General features: G+C 41.2%; 1 protein-coding gene and 1 pseudogene across 1 annotated transcript; one reads left to right on the forward strand and one right to left on the reverse strand.

Moving 5' to 3' along the window:
• Positions 1 to 2,033: 2,033 nt before the first annotated feature.
• Positions 2,034 to 24,274, forward strand: TMPRSS12 (transmembrane serine protease 12). Its single transcript, XM_003939164.4, has 5 exons — positions 2,034 to 2,259; positions 2,927 to 3,122; positions 9,110 to 9,378; positions 20,020 to 20,162; positions 23,663 to 24,274. Exons 1-5 carry the CDS (start codon positions 2,073 to 2,075, stop codon positions 23,912 to 23,914), a joined length of 1,047 nt encoding a protein of 348 aa, XP_003939213.1. The 5' UTR covers positions 2,034 to 2,072; the 3' UTR covers positions 23,915 to 24,274.
• Positions 21,998 to 23,362, reverse strand: LOC120364987 (ER membrane protein complex subunit 2-like; annotated as a pseudogene).

Here is a 24,274-nt window from a genome sequence, read left to right on the forward strand (position 1 = left end):
GAGGGAACTGACTAAGGATGTGAATACAAGAGACAGGGTTCATTGGCGGTTATTTTGGAGGCTGCCTGCCACACCAGAGGGTATTTGTCTATGGATAGAAGTGATCCCACCATACAGCAGAAATGACAATGTGGGAAAGGAGAAAAGGCAGAGGAAATCCAGGAAGAAGACCTCTGCAGTTACTGATTCACCACCTTTTTTATTTTATTTAGAGAGACGGCGTCTTGCTGTGTTGCCCAGGCTAGAGTGCTATGGCTCTTCCCAGGCACGGTCTCACTACTGATCAGCACAGGAATTCTGATCAACTCCATTTCCAGGCTGGGACGGTCACCCCTCCTTAGGCAACCTGGTGGTTCCCCACTGCCCGAAGGTTACCATATTGATGCCAAACTTAGTGCATTAACCAGTCAACACAGCACACAAAAGATCCTCTTGCCTCAGCCTCCTGAGTAGCTAGAACTACAGGCATGTGCCACCGTGCCCAGCCCACTGTCTGTGTCACTGCTATTTGATTTGGCTACATATACTTGCTTGATAAGTCTGTTGAACCCCTATTATCTGTCATAGCAAGACCCATCATCCCTATGATGTTGGCTTGGGTTTAAGAAAAAAAAAAAGTCATCTTGCCCTGTTTACAAAAGCATATAGAATCTGATTACATTTCTCACACACAGAAACACATACACCCCAACTGTTTCCCCCACTTTCTAATATCACCTTCCACTAAAATATCTGGGGAACAAGTACTTTGTTTCTTGTTAGCCCTTAGAAATCAGCTTATGCTGTAACTTGTTTCTCCAATATCACTTCCTCCACTCTCCCGATTTTGGCACAGCTCTGAGCCTCTGCTCTCTTTCTCACATGCTACCATGTGTAAGTCCCAAACTAATGTGCTCCTTTTATATAATGCTGCCAACCGCACCAGCCTCAGAAGATGGTATGAGCAAGGCAGCTATCCTTTTATGACCTCTACTTTAATTCTCCACCACCTCACCAACTTCCCACAGCCCACATGGTCTTCTTATTACTGAAGGTGTTGGGTTAACAAAGGCAAAGTTCAGTATAGGTCAAGATAGGAGTGACAGAACAATTTAAAGCTGAACATTAGACATCACTCTTAAAACCCTTGGATTATGTTAGAGAAAACTTATTCAGTGATACTCATTACAGCAAGGCAGACTTTATTCAGGACCATCCGAATAGGGATAGGGAACATGGCAATGGGATTTTGTAGCGGGTGGAGGGACTGGGATAAAATCCAAACACAGCAAGGGCAAGAGAGAATTTGCAGCCAAGGAGCAGGGTAGGGGTGTCAGTGGATGGACAATTACTAAGAGGTAGCATCAGGAGTAATGGGATTCCGGCTAACCGACCTAACAGGATTCTTGCTGGAAAGGCCAGGGTGGTCAGACATCACCTGGGGTTTAGTGGTGGATGAGGAACCTGATCAGACCTTGAGAGTGAGGGGATTCCTCTCTCTCTCCCTCTCTCTCTCTCTCTCTCTCTCTCTCTCTCTCTCTCTCTCTCTCTCTCCCCTATCTGTCTCCCCCTTCCTCTCCCCCCCTTACCTCTCTCTCCCCCCTTTTCTTTCTCTTTCTTTCCTTTCTTTTCTTTTTCTTTCTTTTTGAGACAGAGTTTCGCTCTGGTTGCCCAGGCTGGAATGCAATGATGCGATCTCGGCTCACCGCAACCTCCGCCTCCCGGTTTCAAGCGATTCTCCTGCCTCAGCCTCCCGAGTAGCTGGGATTACAGGCGTGCACCACCACGCCCGGCTAATTTTGTATTTTTAGTAGAGACGGGGTTTCTCCATGTGGATCAGGCTGGTCTCGAACCCCAAACCTCAGGTGATCCGCCCACCTCGGCCTCCCAAAGTGCTGTGACTACAGGCGTGAGCTGCTGCGCCCGGCCCGGAGGGGTTCTTTGTAAACTGACCTACTTCTCGCACTCTACCCGCGCCCCTCGCCCCGCCCTGCCTGCACTCGTGCCTCCCCGCTTCGCCCCCAGACCGTGCGCCCCACGTGCCCAGGGCGGGTGGGAAGTACCTGCCGCCATCTTGCTCACCAGCCTCCAAAATGCGGCTGGGGCTCCTGAGTGCAGCGCTATTGTTTGTGGGGAGCTCTCACTTGTACTCAGACCCCCACTCGCCCTCCGGAAAGCCCAGGCTGGGCCCCTCGGTGGAAGCGGCCGCTGGTTCCCAGCAGGCTGAGGCCTCCCGCGAGAGGCCCGGGCGGCGGAGGGAAGGCGGGGCGCACACGAAGGGCAGTACCCGGTCGCGCCTGGGCCTCTCTCGCCTTTTCCCCACCGCCAGTCTTTGAATTTGGGTTCCTCCTCTTCTGTTGTCCCAACCGCCTTTAACCCAAAGTTTACAGACCTCAACAGTTTCTAGGCCCGTTATAATGACAGTAGGCGTTAACAGTAAAATGACACGTTTGTATTGTGACTCTGTATTTTCTCCTCAAAACATTCTGGGGTTTATCATCCCCATTTTATAGATTAATACGTCAGGGGATAAAGAGTTGAAAGGGAGGGCTATTAGGTGACCGTTTCATGCTACGGTAGAGACAAACGAGCCCAACAGGTGAAATGGTGAGCATGAGAATTCGCAGCTCTCGACTCAGCGTTCCCAGGCTCTTTAACTGCTGTTTCACGCAAGGAAGAATGTGATACGTGGCCAGAAAAATTATATTTTTGGGGACTAGAGTTTTAAAATTAATGGATTGTGTTGACTTCATGTCTGTTTGTAAGTATGGCGTATTTGTCTTAACCCTCCAAGTTTCTTTGAAAATATGGGCATGCTTCTGGTATGTTAGCTTGCTTAATGTTTTTTTAGATAGGAATTTAAAGGATTACGTTAATATGTCCAGCTTAGGAAGTAACATATAATATAGATGCTCAGTCGAAATAACGTTATCATTTTTATTTTTAGATTGTGGAACGGCACCGCTTAAGGATTCGCTGCAAGGGTCTCGGATTATAGGGGGCACAGAAGCTCAAGCTGGCACATGGCCTTGGGTGGTGAGCCTGCAGGTTAAACATGGCCACGTTCTTTCCCATGTATGTGGGGGAACCCTAGTGAGAGAGAGGTGGGTCCTCACAGCTGCCCACTGCACTAAAGATGCTAGGTAGGTATTCAGAACACAACCATTTTATTCTTAGGGGGTAGTTTGAAGTGCTAGAGGACCATTTAACGTCAGCCATTCTCAGTTAAGCTATGTTTGCCAATAGCCGTAATGCCTTCGTTATACATATTTGTTGAAAGAAATCCTTTATTTTTTACTTTTTTTTTTTTTTTTTTTTTTGAGATGGAGTGTCGATCTGTTGCCCAGGCTGGAGTGCAGTGGTGCAATCTCAGCTCACTGCAATCTCTGCCCCCTGGGCTCATGTGATTCTCCTGCCTCAGCCTCCTGGGTAGCTGGGATTACAGGTGCCTGCCACCATGCCTGCCTAATTTTTGTATTTTTAGTAGAGACAAGGTTTTGCCATGTTAGCCAGGCTGGTCTCGAACTCCTGACCTCAGGTAATCCACCAGCCTCTGCCTCCCAAAGTGCTTGGATTACAGGCATGAGCCACCACCGGCCTGCCCCCTATCATGCTCTTTCCTGGAGATGTCTGATCTGCCTCTGCTTTGGCAATCACCAGGTGCTGTCAACTCCTAGGTCTCTCCTGATGAGTCATATTTCCAGCTCCCTCCAATGCATATATATTGGATTCACATTCTTTCCTCTGATACTGTTTCTTCTCTATTTTCTCAGTTAATGCCATCATCAACAGTTCCATTACCCAGAGAGTTATCTGATTTCTCCCACTTCACCTATCCAGGTGGTCCCCAAGGCCCGTGAAGGCTCTCTGTACAGTTTCTTAAATTTGCTTCTTCTGTTCCTTAACCCTCCCTACTGATTAAAAGTAGATCCAGAATATCAGTCTCCCATCCCTAGCTAATTTATCATACTTATATTTACTATTATGATAATAACTGTCCTAATGAATGTGAAATGGTAGCTCATTGTGGCTTTTCTATCAATTTCCCAAATTACTAGTGATGTTAAGCATTTTCTATGCGCTTATTGGCCATTTGTGTATCTTCTTTGGAGAAATGTCTATTCAAGTCCTTTGTCCATTTTAGAACTGGGCTCTTTGCTTTTTTGTTGAGTTGTAGGAGTTCTTTATGTACTCTGGATATTAATCTGTTGTCAGACACATGATTTGCAAATGTTTTCTCCCATTCTGTGGGTCACATTTTCACTCTCTTGATAGTGTCCTTTGATACACGAAAGCTTTTAATTTTGATGAAGTCAAATGTATCTATTTTTTTCTTCTGTTGCCTGTGTTTCTGTTATAATATGTAAGAAATCATTATATCAAATCCAGTATCATGAAGCTTTTCCCCTGTGTTTTCTTCTAAGAGTTTATAGCTCTAGCTCTTAGATTTAGATCTGTGATCCATTTTGAGTCAATTTTTGCATAAAGTATCAGGGTACAACGTCCTTGTTTTACATGTGGCTATCCAGTGTTTCCCAGTGCTGTCTGTTGAAAAGTTTGTCCTTTCCCCATTGGATGGTGTTGGTACCCTCACTGAAAATCAGTTGATCATATATGAAAGGGTGTGTTTCTGGGCTCTCAGTTCTCCATTGATGCATAGATCTGTCCTTAGGCTAGCGCCACACAGTGTTTGGATTAGTATGGCTCTGTAGTAAGTATTTTTCATTGGTGGTTTGTTTTTTGTGTTTTTTTTTGGACACAGTCTAATTTTGTCTCCCAGGCTGGCAGGCAGTGCCACGATCTCAGCTCACTGCAACCTCCACCTCCCAGGCTCAGGTGATCCTCCCACCTTAGCCTACTGAATAGCTGGGACTACAGGTGTGCACCACCATGTCGGACTAATTTTTGGTTTTTGTTTTTTGTTTTTCTTTTGGTAGTGACAGGGTTTCACTATGTTGCCTAGGCTGGTCTGAAACTCCTGGGCTCAAGTGATCTGCCTGTTTAGTCTCCCAAAGTGATGGGATTGCAGGTGTGAGCCACTGGGAATGGAAATTAGTTCAGCCCCTGTGGAAACCAGTTTGAAGATTTCTCAGAGAACTTAAAAACTGAAGTATCGTTTGACCCAGCAATCCTATTACTAAATATATACTTGAAGAAATATAAATAATTTTACCGTAAAGACGCATGCATGCATATGTTCATCACTGCACTATTCACAATAGCAAAGACATGGAATCAACCTAGATGCTCGTCAGTGATGGACTGGATAAAGAAAATGTGGTACATACATCATGGAATACTATGCAGTCATAAAAAAGAATGAAATCATGTCCTTTGTAGCAACATAGCTGGAGCTAGAGGTCATTATCCGAAGCAAATTAATACAGGAACAGAAAACCAAATATTGCATGCTATCTCCTATAAGTGGGAGCCAAACACTGAGTACACATGGACATGAAGTAGGGAATAACAGACACTGGGGCCTCCCTGAGGGTGGAGAAGGGGGACTGAAAAACTACCTATTGGGTACTATGCTCATTACATGGGTGGTGAAATCATCTGCACACCAAACCCCTGCCACACAGTTTACCCATGTAACAACTGGCACATGTACCTCCGAACATAACAAGAAAGTTAGGGACAAAATATAAATAAAAGTGTTTGGCACCTCCCCACTTGCCATCTTGCTCCTTCTCATCATGCAATGCTCCTGTTCCCCTTTCTCCTTCCATCATGATTGTAAGCTCCCTGAAGCCCTCACCATAAGCAATGCCAGCACCATGGTTTCTGTGCAGCCTGCAGAACTGTCAGCCAATTAAACTTCTTTTCTTTATAAATTATCCAGTTTCACCACGTTGGTCAGGCTGGTCTTGAACTCCTGACCTCATGATCCACTCACCTCGGCCTCCCAAGTGCTGGGATTACAGGTGTGAGCCACTGCGCCCGGCCCAAATATTTATTTATAACAAAGCAAGAATGGCCAAATACATATGAATGTACCACTGTTTGTTAATCCATCTACTACTTGAAGGATATTTGTTTCGAATTTGGTCAGTTATGAGTAAAGCCACTATAAACATTTGTGTGAATCTAGGTTTTCTTTTCACTTGTGTAAATACCCAAGAGGGAGACTACCTTGTCAAATGGTAAGTGTATGTGTAATCTTATATTTAAAAAAATAAAGAAGTAGAACTTTTCTTTTTTCTTTTTTTTTTGTTTGAGACGGAGTTTCGCTCTTTTGCCCAGGCTGGAGTGCAGTGGTGCAATCTCGGCTCACTGCACCCTCTGCCTCCTGGGTTCAATTGATTCTCCTGTCTCAGCCTCCCCAGTAGCTGGGATTACAGGTGCCTGCCACCATGCTCAGCTAATTTTTGTATTTTTAGTAGAGACAGGGTTTCACCATGTTGGCCAGGCTGGTCTCAAACTCCTGACTTTGTGAACTGCCCGCCTTGGCCTCCCACAGTGCTGAGATTACAGGCTTGAGCCACCGCTCCCCGCCCTTTTTTTTTTTTTTTGAGACGGAGTTTCGCTCTTGTTACCCAGGCTGGAGTGCAATGGTGCGATCTCGGCTCACCACAACCTCCGCCTCCTGAGTTCAAGCAATTCTCCTGCCTCAGCCTCCTGAGTAGCTGGGATTACAGGCACGCGCCACCATGCCCAGCTAATTTTTGTATTTTTAGTAGAGACGGGGTTTCACCTTGTTGACCAGGATGGTCTCGATCTCTAGACCTCGTGATGCACCCGCCTCGGCCTCCCAAAGTGCTGGGATTATAGGTGTGAGCCACCACGCCCGGCCTTTTTTTTTTTTTTTATGAGACAGGGTCTTACTCTGTTCCTCAGGCTTGAGTGCAGTGGTACAATCATAGCTCACTGCAGCCTCAACTTCCTGAGCTCAAGCAATCCTCCCACCTCAGCCTCCAGTAGGTGGTACTACAGGCACATGCCACCACACCCAGCTAATTTTTGTATTTTTTTATAGAGACAGAGTTTCGCCATGTTGCCCAGGGTGGTCTCGAACTCCTGGGCTCAAGCAATCTGCCTGCCTCGGCCTAGCAAAGTGTTGGGATTACAGGCATGAGCCACCATGCCCGGCCTAGAACATATTTAATGTAAGAAAATGAGAAAACAGAAATGATTTTTCTTATCTTATTATTATACTTCCTAGAAATAATAGCTGTTAATTTTTAGTTACATGCCTTCTAGATTTTTCTAGCCAAATTATTTTACATAACAGGCTCATATATCTAAACTGTGAAGTAGCCTTTTTTATTAAATTATATAACATGAGCATTTTTCCATGTCAACATATGTTGCTTCTGTTTTCCACTTTGTAGATGTGCCAAAATTTCTGTGGTAAATTTTTTTTTTTCTTTTTTGAGACAGAGTTTTGCTCTTGTTACCCAGGCTGGAGTGCAATGGCGCGATCTCGGCTCACCGTAACCTCCGCCTCCTGGGTTCAGGCAATTCTCCTGCCTCAGCCTCCCGAGTAGCTGGGATTACAGGCACGTGCCACCATGCCCAGCTAACTTTTTGTATTTTTAGTAGAGACAGGGTTTCACCTTGTTGACCAGGATGGTCTCGATCTCTTCACCTCGTGATCCACCTGCCTCGGCCTCCCAAAGTGCTGGGATTACAGGTGTGAGCCACCACACCTGGCCTGGTAAATATTTTTATAGCTAAATTTTTGTGTTCATCTTTTATTTCCTTGGGATAAATTCTAGGAAGTAGAACTGCAGAGTCAAAGGCAATGCAGCTTTTTTAGGCTATTGATACATGCTGTCAAATTGCCTATCTCTTTACACTTTCTGCCATGAATAAGAGTGCCCTTTTCCTCTAACTCTTGTCTACACTGTTATCATCGAACACACACACACACACACACACACGCTCACACTCACTTAATGTTGCCAGTTTGAAGGATGAAAGTTATCTCCATATTTGTAAGCAACAGTGTATAAAGTGAAAGTTCCTGCTTTGTAATTCAATTCCAGATGTTAACTACTGTTAAACTGTTGTGGTTTTAATTGTTGAATGTTTCGCTCGTTTTGGGTTTGGTTTTTTGCTTGCTTGCTTTTTTAAGATGACCAAGATCTATTAGTTGCTTCTTGTTTTTACCTTTAGTGTCATGTTTCTTGTGTCAATGTTAAATATTCATTTATTTTATTTTCTGCTTTTGTTTTTTAATTCACATGCTAAGTTAATATCCAAATGTTTGATTCCAGTAAGTTTCAAAAACATCATAAAAGCAGAGGGAATATTTTAGTGAACTCCCATGTACCCATCATCTAGCTTCCCGTTATCAACTTACACCTGATCTTGTTTCACCTACACCCTCACCATTCCCCCTCCAATTATTTTGAAGCAAATCTCAGACATAACACTTTGCATATCTCTAAAAGATTGGAACTCTTTATTTTTTTATTTATTTATTTTTTTGAGACAGAGTTTTGCTCTTGTTACCCAGGCTGGAGTGCAATGGTGCGATCTTGGCTCACCGCAACCTCTGCCTCCTGGATTCAGGCAATTCTCCTGCCTCAACCTCCTGAGTAGCTGGGATTACAGGCACGCGCCACCATACCCAGCTAATGTTTTGTATTTTTAGTAGAGACGGGGTTTCACCATGTTGACCAGGATGGTCTTGATCTCTTGACCTTATGATCCACCCGCCTCAGCCTCCCAAAGTGCTGGGATTACAGGCTTGAGCCATTGCACCCGGCCTGGAACTCTTTATTAAAAAGATCTGTACGTTTAAATATTTAATCCGTTTGGAGTTTATTTTGGTGTTCAGTGTTATTTCAGGTATCTAATTTTATTTCTCTTTTCAAATAACTAGTTGCCCCAATACCACATGCTGAATAATTCATTCTTTGTCCATTGGCAAAAAATGTTGCCTTAATAACATATTAAATTTTCATGTACTTGAAACTGTTTCTGGATTTTCTGTCCCATCGGTCTTTTTTTCCTTTCCTAGATCATGATACTTGTGTTAGTTGATATTTTATGTCACATGAAACTAGAATTAAAGTTTTTTTATTATTAATCTACCTTAAGAACAAAACTAGTGGGAGATTAAGAATATGCCCTTAGTTAAGTAAAGATGGTTATAATAAGAATGTTTACTTTCTTTCAGTAATCCTTTAATATGGAGAGCTGTGATTGGAACTAATAATATACATGGTCACCATCCTCATACCAAGAAGATAAAAATTAAAGCAATCATTATTCATCCAAACTTCATTTTGGAATCTTATGTAAATGACATTGCACTTTTTCACTTAAAAAAAGCAGTGAGATATAATGACTATATTCAGCCTATTTGCCTACCTTTTGATGTTTTCCAAATCCTGGACGGAAGCACAAAGTGTTTTATAAGTGGCTGGGGAAGAACAAAAGAAGAAGGTAATTATAGTCTGAATTTTACTGATACCCATTTTCCCGATTATGAGCAGAGGAAGGTCAAACCTTTTATACACAGTCACGTACCACATAATGACATTTAGGTCAGTGACAGACTGCATACACGATGGTGGTCTATAAGATTATTTTTCCATATTTTTACTGAACCTTTTTTTTTTTTTTTTTTTTTTTGAGACGGAGTTTTGCTCTTGTTATGCAGGATGGAGTGCAATGGCATGATCTCAGCTCACCGCAACCTCCGCCTCCTGGTTCGGGCAATTCTCCTGCCTCAGCCTCCCGAGTAGCTGGGATTACAGGCACGCACCACCATGCCCAGCTAATTTTTTGTATTTTTAGTAGAGACGGGGTTTCACCATGTTGACCAGGATGGTCTTGATCTCTTGACCTCGTGATCCACCCGCCTCGGCCTCCCAAAATGCTGGGATTACAGGCGTGAGCCACCGCGCCCGGCCCTCCTTTTTTTTTTTTTAAAAAAAATCTAGACAGAGTCTCACTCTGTTGCCCAGGCTGGGGTGCAGTGGTGTGATCTCAGCTCACTGCAGCCTCCACCTCCCAGGTTCAAGTGATTCTCTTGCCTCAGCCTCCCAGTTAGCTGGGATTACAGGCATGCACCACCACACTTGGCTAATTTTTGTATTTTTAGTACAGATAAGGTTTCGCCATGCTGGCCAGGCTGGTCTCAAACTCCTGGCTGCCTGTGATCCGCCTGCCTTGGCCATCCAAAGCGCTGGGATTACAGGCGTGAGCCACCAAGCCTGGCCTTTCTGTGTTTAGGTACACAAATGCTTACTACTGTATCACAGCTGTCTACAATATTTAGTACAGCTGAACAGGTTGTAGCCTAGGAGTACCAGGCTATACCATAGATCCTAACCTAGGTGTGCAGCAGACTGTACCATCTAGGCTTATGGAAGTGCACTCTATTATGGTTGCACACAACAGAATTGCCTAATGATGTATTTCTCAGAATGTTCTCCATCATTAAGTGATGCCTGACTGTGTTTCTTTCTTTCTATGTATTATCTTTTTATCTCTTTATGCCACAAGATTGAGAAGTATTATAGGTCCTTTAAAAACACTGAAAAAAACTTTGGCGGGAGGGGTTTTGGTTTTTTTTTTTTTTTTTTTAACTTCTTGGAGGGAGAGAGAAAATTCTCTTCCGAAGCAGAAACAGAGACTTTCTCTGGTTGTACATGCCAAGATGCTTGAACCTTAAGATAGAATGGTGGTTCCAAGTGTGTCTGTAATTTAAACTCAGATTATGAAGCCAGCTCTGTGGCAGAATTGTCTCTCTTAAGTAAGACATTTCTGGCTATCAGGAATCATATTTAGTTTCCTTTTAATTTATTTAATGCCTTATTTCAGGCATCCCCAAACTATGGCATGGGCCACATGCGGCCCCCTGAGGCCATTTATCCGGCCCCCCGCCGCACTTCAGGAAGGGGCACCTCTTTCATTGGTGGTCAGTGAGAGGAGCACAGTATGTGGCGGCCCTCCAATGGTCTGAGGGACAGTGAACTGGCCCCCTGTGTAAAAAGTTTGAGGACGCCTGCCTTATTTAGTATCAGGCAAGCTGATTGCGATATATATATTTTAGGAAAAAAACCCAAACTATCTCTCTTCACCGATGGTATGATTCTATGCCTAGAAAACCCTGAAGACTCCACCAAAAGGCTCCTGGAACTGATAAATGACTTCAGTAAAGTTCCAGGATAACTAAATCAATGTACAAAAATCAGTAGCATTTCTATACATCAATAATATTCAAGTTGAGAGCCAAATCAAGAATGTGATATTATTTGCAATAGACACACACACACACACACACAAACACACAAACACACACACAAAACCTCCATAGGAATACATCTAACCAAGGGAAGTGAAAGATTTCTGTAAGGAGAACTACAAAACAGTGCTGAAAAAAAAAAAAAAATAAATGATACAAACAAATGATGAGAACACATTCCATGTTCATAGACAGGAAAAATCAATATCATTAAAATGTCCATACTGCCCAAATCAATCTATAGGTTCAGTGATATTCCTATCAAGCTACAATGTCATTTTTCACAGGACTAGAAAAAAAAAACTGTTCTAAAATTTATATGGAACCCAAAAAGAGCCCAAATAGCCAAGACAATCTTAAACACAAAAAGCAAAGCTGGAAGTATCACCCAAACTTCAAACTATAAGACTACAGTAACACCAGGCCTAGTGGCTCTTGCTATAATCCTAGCACTTTGGGAGGCCAAGGTGGGCAGATCACCTGTGGTCAGGAGTTCGAGATCAGCCTGGCTAATATGGTCCCAACCACGTCTCTACTAAAAATACAAAAATTAGCAGGGCATGGTGGCACACACCTGTAATCCCAGCTATTTGGGAGGCTGAGGTAGGAGAATCACTTGAACCTGAGAGGGGGAGGTTGCAGTGAGCCAAGGTCATGCCACTGTACTCCAGCCTGGGCAATAGAGCAAGACTCCATCTCAAAAACAACAAAAACAAACAAACAAACAAAAAAACCCTACAGTAACCAAAACAGCATGGTATTGTTACAAAAACAGACACATAGTCCTATTGGTTTGACCCAGCAATCCTATTACTGGGTGTCTATCCAAAGGAATATAAATCATTCTACCAAAAAGTCCTGTTGGTCTATTTGTCTGTTTTTGTAACAATACCAGAAATAAAGCCACACACCATCTGATCTTTGACAAAATCAATAGGGAAAAAACTCCCTATTCAATAAATGGTGCTGGGATAGCTGGCTAGCCATATGCAGAAGAATGAAACCGGAACCCTATCCTATCACCGTATGCAAAACTAACTCTTGATGGGTTAAAGATTTAAATGTAAGACCTCAAGCTGTAAAAATCCTAGAAGAAAACCCAAAATACAATTCTGGACATTGGCCTTGGGAAAGAATATTTACTAAATCCTCAAAAGCAATTGCAACTAAAACAAAAATTGACAAGTAGAAACTAATTAAACTGAAAAACTTCTGCAAACTATCAACAGAAGAAATAGATAACCTACAGAATGAGAGAAAACGCTTGCAAGCTATGTATCTTACAAAGGTCTAATGTCCACCATCTATAAGGAATTAAACAATTGAACAAGCCAAAAACCAATTAACCCCACTAAAACATGGGCAAAAGACATCAACAGATACTTCTCAAAAGACATACAAGCGGCCAACAACAAACATGAAAATACGCTCAATATCACTAATCATCAGAGAAATGCAAATCAAAACCACAGTGAAATACTATCTCATGCCCATCAGAATGGCTATTGTTAAAAAAGCCAAAAATCACATACTGCCAAGGCTGCAAAGAAAAAGGAATGCTTATACACTGCTGATAGGAATAACATTAGTTCAGCTCTGTGGAAAGCAGTCTGGAAATTTCTCAAAGAACTTAAAACCACCATTGGACCCAGCAATCCTATTACTGGGTATGTATCCAAAGGAATATAAGTCATTCTACCAAAAAGACGCATGCACTCCTATGTTCATCGCAGCACTATTGGCAATAGCAAAGACATAGTCAACTGAGGTGCCCATCAACAGTGGACCGGATAAAGAAACTGTGGTACATATACACCATGGAATACTGTATAGCTATAAAGAAACAGAATCATGTCCTCTGCAGCAGCATGGATGGAGCTAGAGGCCATTATCCTGAGTGAATTAACACAGGAACAGAAAACCAAATACTGCATGTTCTCACTTAAAAGTGGGAGCTAAATAGTGGGTACTTGTGAACATAAAGATGGTAACAATAGGCACTGGGGACTACTAGAAAAGGAGGGGGGCCAGGCGCAGTGTCTCACGCCTATAATCCCAGCACTTTGGGAGTCCAAGGTGGGCGAATCACTTGAGCTTGGGAGTTCAAGACCAGCCTGACCAACATGGAGAAACCTATTAAATAGAAACTCTACTAAAATAACAAAAGTGGCCGGGCGCGGTGGCTCAAGCCTGTAATCCCAGCACTTTGGGAGGCCGAGGCGGGCGGATCACGAGGTCGAGAGATCGAGACCATCCTGGTCAACGTGGTGAAACCCCGTCTCTACTAAAAATACAAAACATGAGCTGGGCATGGTGGCGCGTGCCTGTAATCCCAGCTACTCAGGAGGCTGAGGCAGGAGAATTGCCTGAACCCAGGAGGCGGAAGTTGCGGTGAGCCGAGATCGTGCCATTGCACTCCAGCCTGAGCAACAAGAGCGAAACTCCGTCTCAAAAATAAAATAAAATAAAATAAAATAAAATAACAAAATTAACCAGGCATGGTGGCACGTGCCTGTAGTCCCAGCTATTTGGGAGGCTGAGGCAGGAGAATGGCTTGAACCCAGGAGGCAGAGGTTTCAGTGATCTGAGATTGTGCCATCGCACTCCAGCCTGGGCAACAAGAGCAAAACTCTGTCTCAAAATAAATAAATAAATAAATAAATAAAGGATGGGAGGGAGAGGGCCAAGTGCTAAAAAACTAATTTGGGGATACTATCCTCAGTATATGGGCACTGAATGAGTTATACTATCTGATTTCAAAACATATTCTAAAACCATAGCAATCAACACATTGGTATAAAGACAGACTTGGAGGGGCTGGGAGTGGTGACTCATGCCTGTAATCCCAACATTTTGGGAGACCAAATCAGGAGAAGTGCTGGAGGCCAGGAATTTAAAGACCAGCCTATGCAATACGGTGAGCCCCCATCTCTGCAAAAATAAAAATAAACCAGGTATGGTGATGTGCAGCTATAGTCCCAGCTACTCGGAAGATTGAGGCAGGAAGATTACTTAAGCCCAAGAGTTTGAGGCTGTAGTGAGCCATGATCATGCCACTGCACTCCAGCCTTGGGTGCCACAAGGAGTCTATCTCTAAAAAAAAATTTAATTTTTAAAAGATAGATCTGTAGATTAATAAAGCATAACATGGAGGGGAAAAAAACCTATATTTATGGCCAGTTGATTTTTACAACAGTGCCAAGGCAGTGCAATGGAAAACAAATAGTCTTTTCAACAAATGATGCTGGGACAACTGGATATCCATATGCCACGAAAAAGCCCTCAGAGCTTTGCCCATACTGTATTCAGCAGTGGTACAATCTGAAAGTTTGTGTCCATCCAAAATTCCTATGTTGAAATCCTAACCCCCAAAGTGATGATATTAGGAGGTAGGGCCTTTTAGGAGGGCAGAGCTCTCATCAGCGAGACTAGTGCCCGATAAATGAGGCCCCGAAGAGCTGCCTTGTCGTCCCACCATGTAAGGATACAGCTAGAAGTCATCATTTTTGAACCAGAAATGGCTCTAACCAGAAACTGAATCTGCCAGTGCCTTGATCTTCAACTTCAGCGTCCAGAACTATGAGGAATATATTTCTATTGTTTATTAAGCAACTGTTTACAAGCAGTCTGTGATATATTTTAGCAGCATAAAAAGACTTAGAGAAATATTAACTTAAAATAGATCACAGAACTAAGTATAAGAGCTAAAATTATAAGACTTCTACAAAAAAGCAAATAGAAAGTCTTTGAGTCATTGGGTTAGGTAACGATTTCTTAGGACGCCAAAAGAACAACCATTAATAAAAATAAAAATAAATTGGACTTTACAAAATGTAAACGTGTATGCTCTTCAAAAGACACTCAAGAAAATCAATGGAAGAAGAAAAAAAAATGTAAAGAGCTGCAAATATCTCCAGCAGTGTATAAAAAATGATAATACATCATAACCAATGGAATGTAAATGCTAATTTGACATAGTTTATTCTGAAAACCCTGTCCTTAGTTTTTGTTGCATGCATTTCCATTTCAATATGAAATTAATATTTTTACTGGGCTTCTTGAACCAAAATGATGTAAAGTAAAATACATAGTTTATTAAAAAGGGTCTGACTAGAAAATAAGGCTGAAAGTAGGTCATGTGTAAATTGTTATCACTAATGAGAATTGTTCAAGAAAAATTTGTTTTAAGGCTGGGCAAAGTGGCTCACACCTGTAATCCCTAAACTTTGGGAGTCCAAGGCAGGTGGATGGCTTGAGCTCAGGAGTTTGACATCAGCCTGGGCAACATGGCAAAACCCTGTCTCTACAAAAAAATACCCCAAAATTAGTAGGGCATGGTGGTATACCCCTGTCCTCCCAGCTACTCAGGAGGCTGAAGTGGGAGGATCACATGAGGGCCACAAGATTGAGACTAGTCAGCTGTGATTGTGTCACTGGACTCCAGCCTGAGCAACAAAGCAAGAGGCTGTCTCAAAAAATAAATAAATAAATAAAATCAAATAAAAAATTTGAAAAGATCAGTCACCATAGTATTTGCAGAAACAAAAAAAGATTTGAAAACACACCAAAGTAGGTATACAAATGGCTAATAGTACATGAAAAGCTGTTAACACTGGCTGGGTACAGTGGCTCACACCTGTCATCTCAGCACTTTGGGAGGCCAAGGTGAAAGGATCATTTGCAGCCAGTAGTTTGAGACTAGCCTGAGCAACAAAGCAAGATCTCATTGCCACAAAAATTAGCCAGGCATGGTGGTACATGCCTGTAGTCCCAGCTACTAGAGAGGCTAAGACAGGAAGGTTACTTGAGCCTAGGAGCTCAAGGCTGCAGTGAGCTATGGTCACTCTACTACACTCCAACATGGGTGACACAACAAGACCTCATTTCAAAAAAATATATTTGTTAACATCCTTGAAATCTCAATGAGATGCCACTATGCAACTACTAGAATGACTTTAATCCGAAAGACTAACAAACCAAGTGTTAGCAAGGATGTGGAGAAAAAACTGGAACCCTTATACATTGCTGGGGAGAATGTAAAATGGTAAAGCCACTTAAGAAAACAGTTTGGCAATTTCTCAAAAAGTAAAATATGCGCTTACCATGTTAAGCATAGTTAGTATGACCTAGCAAATCCATTCCTGAATGTCTACCGAAGAAAAATGAAAACATGTCCACACAAAAACTTGTGAATGCTCATCGTGGCATTATTAATAATACCCCAAACTGGAAACAATCTAAAGTCCACCAACTAGAGAATGGGTATGTAAAATATATCCATTCAATAGAACACTATCCAACAATAAAAAGGAGAAAGGCTAGCCTGCAATTTAGATGAACCTTTATAACATTGGTATATAGCTAAATGAAGGAAGCAATATACAAAAAACTACAAATGTGTGATCCCATTTATACAGCTTCAAGAAAAGGCAAACCTATAGAGACAAGTATGAGTCATTTATTTTTTATTTTTATTTTTTTTTTTTTTTGAGATGGAGTTTCACACTCTTGTTGCCCAGGCTGGAGTGCCATGGTGTGATCCTGGCTCAGGGCAACCTCAGCCTCCTGAATTCAAACGATTTTCCTGCCTCCGCTTCCTGAATAGCTGAGATTACTGGTATGCGCCACCATGCCAGGCTAATTTTTTGTATTTTTAGTAGAGATGGGTTTTCTCCATATTGGTCAGGCTGGTCTTGAACACCCGACCTCAGATGATTTGATCATCTCAGCCTCCCAAAGTGCTGGGATTACAAGGCATGAGTCACCATGCCCGGCCAGTCATTTCTTAAGTGTGAAGCTGCAGCTGGGAATTGATTACAAGTGGGCATAGGAGGACTCTGTGAGGTGAAGAAAATACTCTAAAACTGGATTGACTGTGGTGCTGGTATATTCGTTCATTCAACTGCACTCTTATAATGTGTGATATTTATGTTATATAAATTAAACCCTAATAATGCTGTAAAAAATGACAAAAGGGTAAATTTTTTAACATCACACATTTAGAGAATTAACACATACTACTAAATAACTCATATGTCAAAGAGGAAATCATAATTTTAAATACTTAGAATTGAACAATAATGTATATGCTACATAGCAAAACTTGAGACCCAAAACAGAGGTAAAACATAAAATTTAAAGTTTTAGAAATATATATATTTAGCTTGAATCATAATGGAAGAGCAAATATTTGACCAAATATTGAAGAATAAAGTCTGAACACTGTGAATTAAAAGTCTAACTTTTTAAAAGTATAAATAAACATTGCAGTGACCAAGCACAGTGGCTCACATCCTAAATTTTGGGAGACCAGTGTGGGAGAATCGCTTGGGCCCAGGAGTTCAAGATCAGCCTGGGTAGCAGAGCAAGACTCCGTCTATTAAAAAAAAAAAAAGAAAAAGAAAAAGAGGCCAGGCACGGTGGTTCACACCTGTAATCCCAGCACTTTGGGAAGACGAGGTGGACAGATCAAGAGGTCAGGAGTTTGAGACCAGCCTGACCAACATGGTGAAAGCCCATCTCTACTAAAAATACAAAAATTAGCCAGGCATGGTGGCAGGTGCCTGTAATCCCAGCTACTTGAAAGGCTGAGGCAGGAGAATTTCTTGAATCCAGGAGGCGGAGGTTGCAGTGAGCTGAGATCACCCCACTGCACTCCAGCCTGGATGAAAGAGCAAGATTCCATCTCAAACAAAACAAAACAAAACAAAAAGAATATTATAGCTAGGCATGGTGGTACATGTCTGTAGTTTCAGCTACTATGGAGGGAGACTAAAAAAAGAAAGAACATTACAGTAAACCCATAGAAAGCAGGAAAAAAGAAATAAAGGTAAGCACAGCAATTAATGAATAGAAAATAAAGATAGAAAAGAGAAAACAAGCCAAAATCAAGTTTTTTTGAAAAAACAACAAACCACTGGTAAGATTGGTGACAAAAGGAAAGAAGGCACAAATACAAATTAATTTTATCAACTAACATATAGCACAATACTTTTTAAAATGTTATGCTGTAGGCCAGGCACAGTGGCTCATGCCTGTAATCCCAGCACTTTGGGAGACCAAGGCGGTTGGATCATGAGGTGAGGAGTTTGAGACCAGCATGGTTAATATGTTGAAACCCATCTACTAAAAACACATAAATTAGCTGAGTGTGGTGGTGTGTGCCTGTAGTCCCAGCTACTCCAGAGGCTGAGACAGTAGAATCTCTCGAATTCGGGAGGTGGAGGCTGCAGTGAGCTGAGATCGCACCACTGCACTCCAGCTTAGGTGAGTGAGACTCCATTTCAAAAAAAAAAGTTATGCTATAAGTTTTATTACTTAAACAAAATTAATAAACTGCTTTGTAAATAACCAAAACTGAAATTAATAATTGACTAAATATGAAATGATAACTAACCAAAACTGACCAAACAAGAAATGGAAATCCTCTGTAGTCCTATAGAGGGTAAAGGAATTGAATCAGTAATTAGATTTTTCAAAAATTAAAAACCAAAACCACAACTCAGAACAAGTGAGTTCTACCATAATATCAGAGGCAGATTATTTAAATCCTATACATATGCTTCCAAAGAATCCAAAAAGAATGAATACACTCCAATTCAGTGTATGAGAATAATAATATTCTTGATGCCAAATTCTAATCATAGTATGAGAAAGCCCAATATCATAAATGCAGGCATTCCAAACAAATTATTAACAACACACTAAATCTATAAAGTATTTTATAGAATTGATGGTCAGGTACAGTAGCTTACATCTGTCATTTCAGCACTTTGAGAGGCCAAATTGAGGCCAGGAGTTCAAGACCAGCCTGAACAACATACTAAGATACGGTTTCTACAAAAACAAAACAAAACAAAACCTAAAAAACTATCTGGGCATAATGGTACACACCTATAGTGCTAGCTACTCAAGAGGCTGAGGCAGAAGGATCTCATAAGCCCAGGAGGTTGAGGCTACCACAACCTATGATTGTGCCACTGCACTAAGCACCAGCCTAGGCAACAGAGCAGGACCCTGACTCAAAAAAATAATAGAATTAATCATAACCAAATTAGATTTATCTCAGGAATTCAAGGGTGGCTTAAAATTAGAAGTCAGCCAGGTGTGGTGGTTCACACCTGTAATCCCAACACTTTGAGAGGCCAAGGGAGGAGAATCGCTTGGGCCCAGGAGTTCAAGAATGGCTGGGCTGGGGTGTGGTGGTTCATGCCTGTAATCCAGGGTTTGGGAGGCCAACGTGGGTGGATCACTTGAAGTCAGGAATTTGAGAACAGCCTGGCCAACATGGTGAAATCCCATCTCTACTAAAAATACAAAAATTTGTTGGTCATGGTGGTGAGTGCCTGTAATCTAGCTACTCAGGAGGCTGAGCAGGAGGATTGCTTGATATGGAGAGGCAGAGGTTGTAGTGAGCTGAGATCATGCCACTGCATTGCAGTCTGGACAACAGAGTGAGACGCCATCTCAAAAAAAAAAAAAAAAAATTAGCCAAGCATGGTGGTGCGCACCTGTAATCCCAGTTACTCAGGAAGCTGAGGCACAAGAATTGCTTGAACCCAGGAGGCAGAGGTTGCAGTGAGCCAAGATCACATTACTGCACTCCAGCCTGGGCAATAGAGTGACACCCTATCTCAAAAACGAACATGTAGGTAAACATTCTTCTACAATCTTCCTAGGCATACATACATATTCATACACATATATATGAATATAATTTTACATAATTATTGAATCAGCCACCTTGGGAAAAAAACTTATAAAACACCAACATTTTAAGTCAATGTAAAAATGTGTGTGCTCCAAAATAACTTACTGGTATTTTTTGTTAACAGGTAATGCTACAGAGATTTTACAAGATGCACAAGTGCATTATATTTCTCGAGAGACATGTAATTCTGAGAGGAGTTACGGGGGAATAATTCCCAACACTTCATTTTGTGCAGGTGATGAAGATGGGGCTTTTGATACTTGCAGGGTAAGACCAAATAGTTTTCCTTTAAAATATTTTCTGAAGCCAGAGGGAACTTGTCAAACAAGGCCTTTGATAACTTTCTGGTGGTCTTAATTATCAGGCCTAAAAATACTAAATTATTTTTTCTTCTTTTTAAATATTTCAATAATCCAAATCTTCTTGGTTCCTGATTCCTTGGTTTCTACTATCATCAGGTTAACCTTAGGCAGAATTTACCTTGACTCCTTTTTTTTAAATCATTAACTTTGAGATATAATTCACCTAGTTAAAATTGTACAGCTCAAATTTTCTTTCTTTTTTTTGATAGTCTCACTTTGGCACCCAGGCTAAAGTGCCGTGATGCAATCTCTGTTCACTGCAACCTCTGCCTCCCAGGTTCAAGCCATTCTCATGCCTCAGCCTCCTAGGTAGCTGGAACTACAGGCACACGTCACCATGCCTAGCTAATTTTTTTGGATTTATAGTAGAGACAGGGTTTCACCATGTTGACCAGGCTGGTCTCGAACTCCTGACCTCAAGTGATCTGCCCACCTTGGCCTCCCAAAGTTCTGGGATTACAGGTGTGAGCCACTGTGCTCAGTCTGTTACTTTTTTAGTATAGCTGTCCTTGTGGATGTGACGTGGTATCTCGTACTGGTTTTAATTTGTATTTCCTTAATGACTAATGATGTTGAGCATTTTTGTAAATATTTATTAGCCATTCATATGCCTTCTTTACAGCATGTCTATTTGGATTCCTTGTTCATTTTTAAATTGTCTTTTTATCCCTGAGTTGTAAATGTTTTTCATATATTCTGGTACAAATGCCTTACTAGATATATAATGTACAAAGTTTTTCTCCCATTCTGTAGACTGTGTTTTCACTTTTCTACAGTTATCATTTGCAGCACAAATGTTAATCTTTTTATTAAGTACAATTGATCTATTTTTTGTTTTGTCTCATGCTTTTTTACTCTTCCTTTATTCCTCTTTTCTTATTTCCAAATCTACTAGTCCTTCACTCCTGACTAATCCATGCTCTCCCCTTTTACTACTTAGTCTCATTTCTGCAATCCAAACTTTATCTTTCCTTTTCCTTTAAAATCTTGCTGAGTAAAATAGTAAAGAATCCAATCTAATTGAATTGCATTCCTAGGCTAAACCTCCTCATCATCAAAAAAATTATTATTCCATGCCTGCCTTATATAGAGAATTATCTCAATGTCCTTGTTGTTTTGAGTGCATGAACAGGCCTTAGTAACAGTGTTTGGGTGCATTCATAATTTTGTGTAGACTATGAAAGTGACCTGTCATTTATACTACTACTGAGAGGTGTCACCACTTATGCTCATTTTGCTGCACTGGCCAATGTCAACACTTAGAAACATGTCCTCTCTTGCAAGATGCCAGTTTACTCCTCTCCCTGGCAAGCAAACCACACACATGCCTAAAAGACATCTTAAATTTACACTTCCCACACACCGTATTAAGCAATAGTCTAATAATAGACAACTTTTACAATATTTTACACATTTCCAAAATTATATTTCTCCTGAGTAATTGTATTTAAAAATCTAAACATTTTTATATATAGTATTCTGGCTCAAAACTAGGCAGATGGGGAATTTATCTCCCAGCTGTATGGTTCCTCCAAACACCTGGGCAAAACTGAATTCCTCCTGTTTGAGTTGGAAGATTAAACTCAAAATCTTTTTTTTTTTTTTTAATAAATCATCATGGTTTATTTAACAAGGTTATTCTACATTAGAGTTTGGGTGTGTGTGTGTGCGTGTGTGTGTGTGTGTGTCTGTATGTTGTGTGTGATATGAAGAGACTGATGTACAATCAATAAGTCTTAAATGTCTCTTCCATGGATTTCCCCCATTTTCCCACTTAGCAGTAAAAGGCATTTTTAGGTTTATATAAACACATTCTTTACAACTGCCTTTTTAACAGAGAATTACTGTAGTATATAAATAGCACTGGACATTTAGTAAGTAAGTTACAGGCCTGCTAGTTCAACTGTGCAGTTGTGAAATCTAATGTCAAAGAGTCTTTGAAACCTTAAGACTGGGTGATCTGTAATGTTTCCAACATGTCTTCAACTGCAATAAGAAAATATTTGGTTTTCTTCTTACTTGGACCTGCAACTAATAAGCTCTGTTTATTTGACCAGCTGCCCAACTAGCATATTTCATGTTGTCCTTTTTTGTTTTTGCACTTGCTTTTGGATTAGAAGCAATATGACTTGCCGACACAGAAAGCCCAAACAGGGCCGGGCGCGGTGGCTCACGTCTGTAATCCCAGCACTTTGGGAGGCCAAGGCGGGTGGATCACGAGGTCAAGAGATCGAGACCACCCTGGTCAACATGGTGAAACCCCGTCTCTACTAAAAACACAAAAATTAGCTGGGCATGGTGGTGCGTGCCTGTAATCCCAGCTACTCAGGAGGCTGAGGCAGGAGAATCGCCTGAACCCAGGAGGCGGAAGTTGCGGTGAGCCGAGATCGCGCCATTGCACTCCAGCCTGGGTAACAAGAGCGAAACTCCGTCTCAAAAAAAAAAAAAGCCCAAACAAAGCTCTCACATTTCTGTTGCTTGGTTTCAATGCCTGTGCGCAACACTTTCTTGAAAGTTCGAGGTTTTCAAGTCCACCTTGGGCATATTTAACTTCAGCATACTGCTGACGGTATGAGTGGTTGTGTGGATTAGTCATCATTAGTTCCTCTAAACAAAAGGCTGCTTTTGCATAGTCATGTTCATTGATATAAAGTTCTGCAAGTTCATGCCAGGCTTCTTGGTCTCTAACAAATTGTTTTAGATACTCATTCAGTTCCCAAATGGCCTCCACATTCTTCCCCTGGGCTTTTCAAATGGCAATCTTACGCTTTCTTGCAGCAGTGTTAGTTGGATCTTCTTGTAAAATCCTGTCATACAGCTGGATAGCATCATCATATCTTTCCATGGCTTCAGATCTCATGCCTGTTAATTGCTTGACTCTGTGACTGCCAGGGAACTGTCCTCTTAGCTCTTGAAGACAGAACAGTACCAAGTCATCCTGACCATAGTCTAGTGCAGCAATCATCACCTGTTCATATATCATCCAAATAGCATCTCCAAGCTTAGAAGCATATTCATTAATTCTTCTCCAACTTCCACAATTTGCTCACTATTTCGTGAGTTTTCTTCTCTCCATTTTCCCATTTTATCTCACATTTCAGATCTTCATAGGCACTGGTAGGCCACTATTGTGTTTCACTCAAATTCATGTATTTTCCCCATCTGCTTGGCCCTTGGGTTTAGGACTCCAAATACTTCCCAAGTGACATCATAAATCTCGGAGACCTTCACCATCTTCCCAGAACCTCAGATTAAGCTCCAAATCTATTGATCTTTTAAGTTGGGAGTATATTGAAAATGTGTATCTATGTAAATACATGTTTGATGTAAATAATTTATTCCAGCGTTATTGTTGCTTGAAGAATACTAGAAGTAACAAACACTACTTTGGGACTTTTTTGACAGGGTGATAGTGGTGGACCATTAATGTGCTACTTACCAGAATATAAAAGATTTTTTGTAATGGGAATTACCAGTTACGGACATGGCTGTGGTCGAAGAGGTTTTCCTGGTATCTATCTTGGGCCATCCTTCTACCAAAAGTGGCTGACAGAGCACTTCTTCCACGCAAGCACTCAAGGCATACTGACTATCAATATTTTACGTGGCCAGATCCTCATAGCTTTATGCTTTGTCATCTTACTAGCAACAACATAAAGAAATTCTGAGGACTTTAATATCTTTATTTTGCATTGTGTCCCTTTCTATGTTCTATATATGAAAACCACTTATTCTTCCAGTAATTAATTGCCTACATTAGAGTTCTCATGTGAACATTTTATGGGCTGTAAGTATTGTGACAGATATACAATTGTAACTTTGGCACTGAATCACATGCTTCCTTGAAAGAGCTTGATTATTTTATAATTGTGTATCTGGAATACTCCTAGAGTTTGTACAGAATATTCAGTTAAACATATATTTTATGTGTATAAATGCCAAATAATAATTTATCATTAAAATGGAAGCTGTTATTTGGTTAAATTAATCAAAACTCTTTTCTTCTTAGATTTTATT

Source organism: Saimiri boliviensis, chromosome 7, assembly GCF_048565385.1.
Source record: "Saimiri boliviensis isolate mSaiBol1 chromosome 7, mSaiBol1.pri, whole genome shotgun sequence".
NCBI lineage: Eukaryota > Metazoa > Chordata > Mammalia > Primates > Cebidae > Saimiri > Saimiri boliviensis.

Excerpts from the sequence above, each read along its gene's own strand:
- TMPRSS12 (XM_003939164.4), top strand. The coding sequence starts at position 2,073 with ATGCGGCTGGGGCTCCTGAGTGCAGCGCTATTGTTTGTGGGGAGCTCT. Across the intron at positions 2,260-2,926 it reads AGGCGGGGCGCACACGAAGG|ATTGTGGAACGGCACCGCTT; the intron begins GCAGTACCCGGT and ends TTTTATTTTTAG. Across the intron at positions 3,123-9,109 it reads CACTGCACTAAAGATGCTAG|TAATCCTTTAATATGGAGAG; the intron begins GTAGGTATTCAG and ends ACTTTCTTTCAG.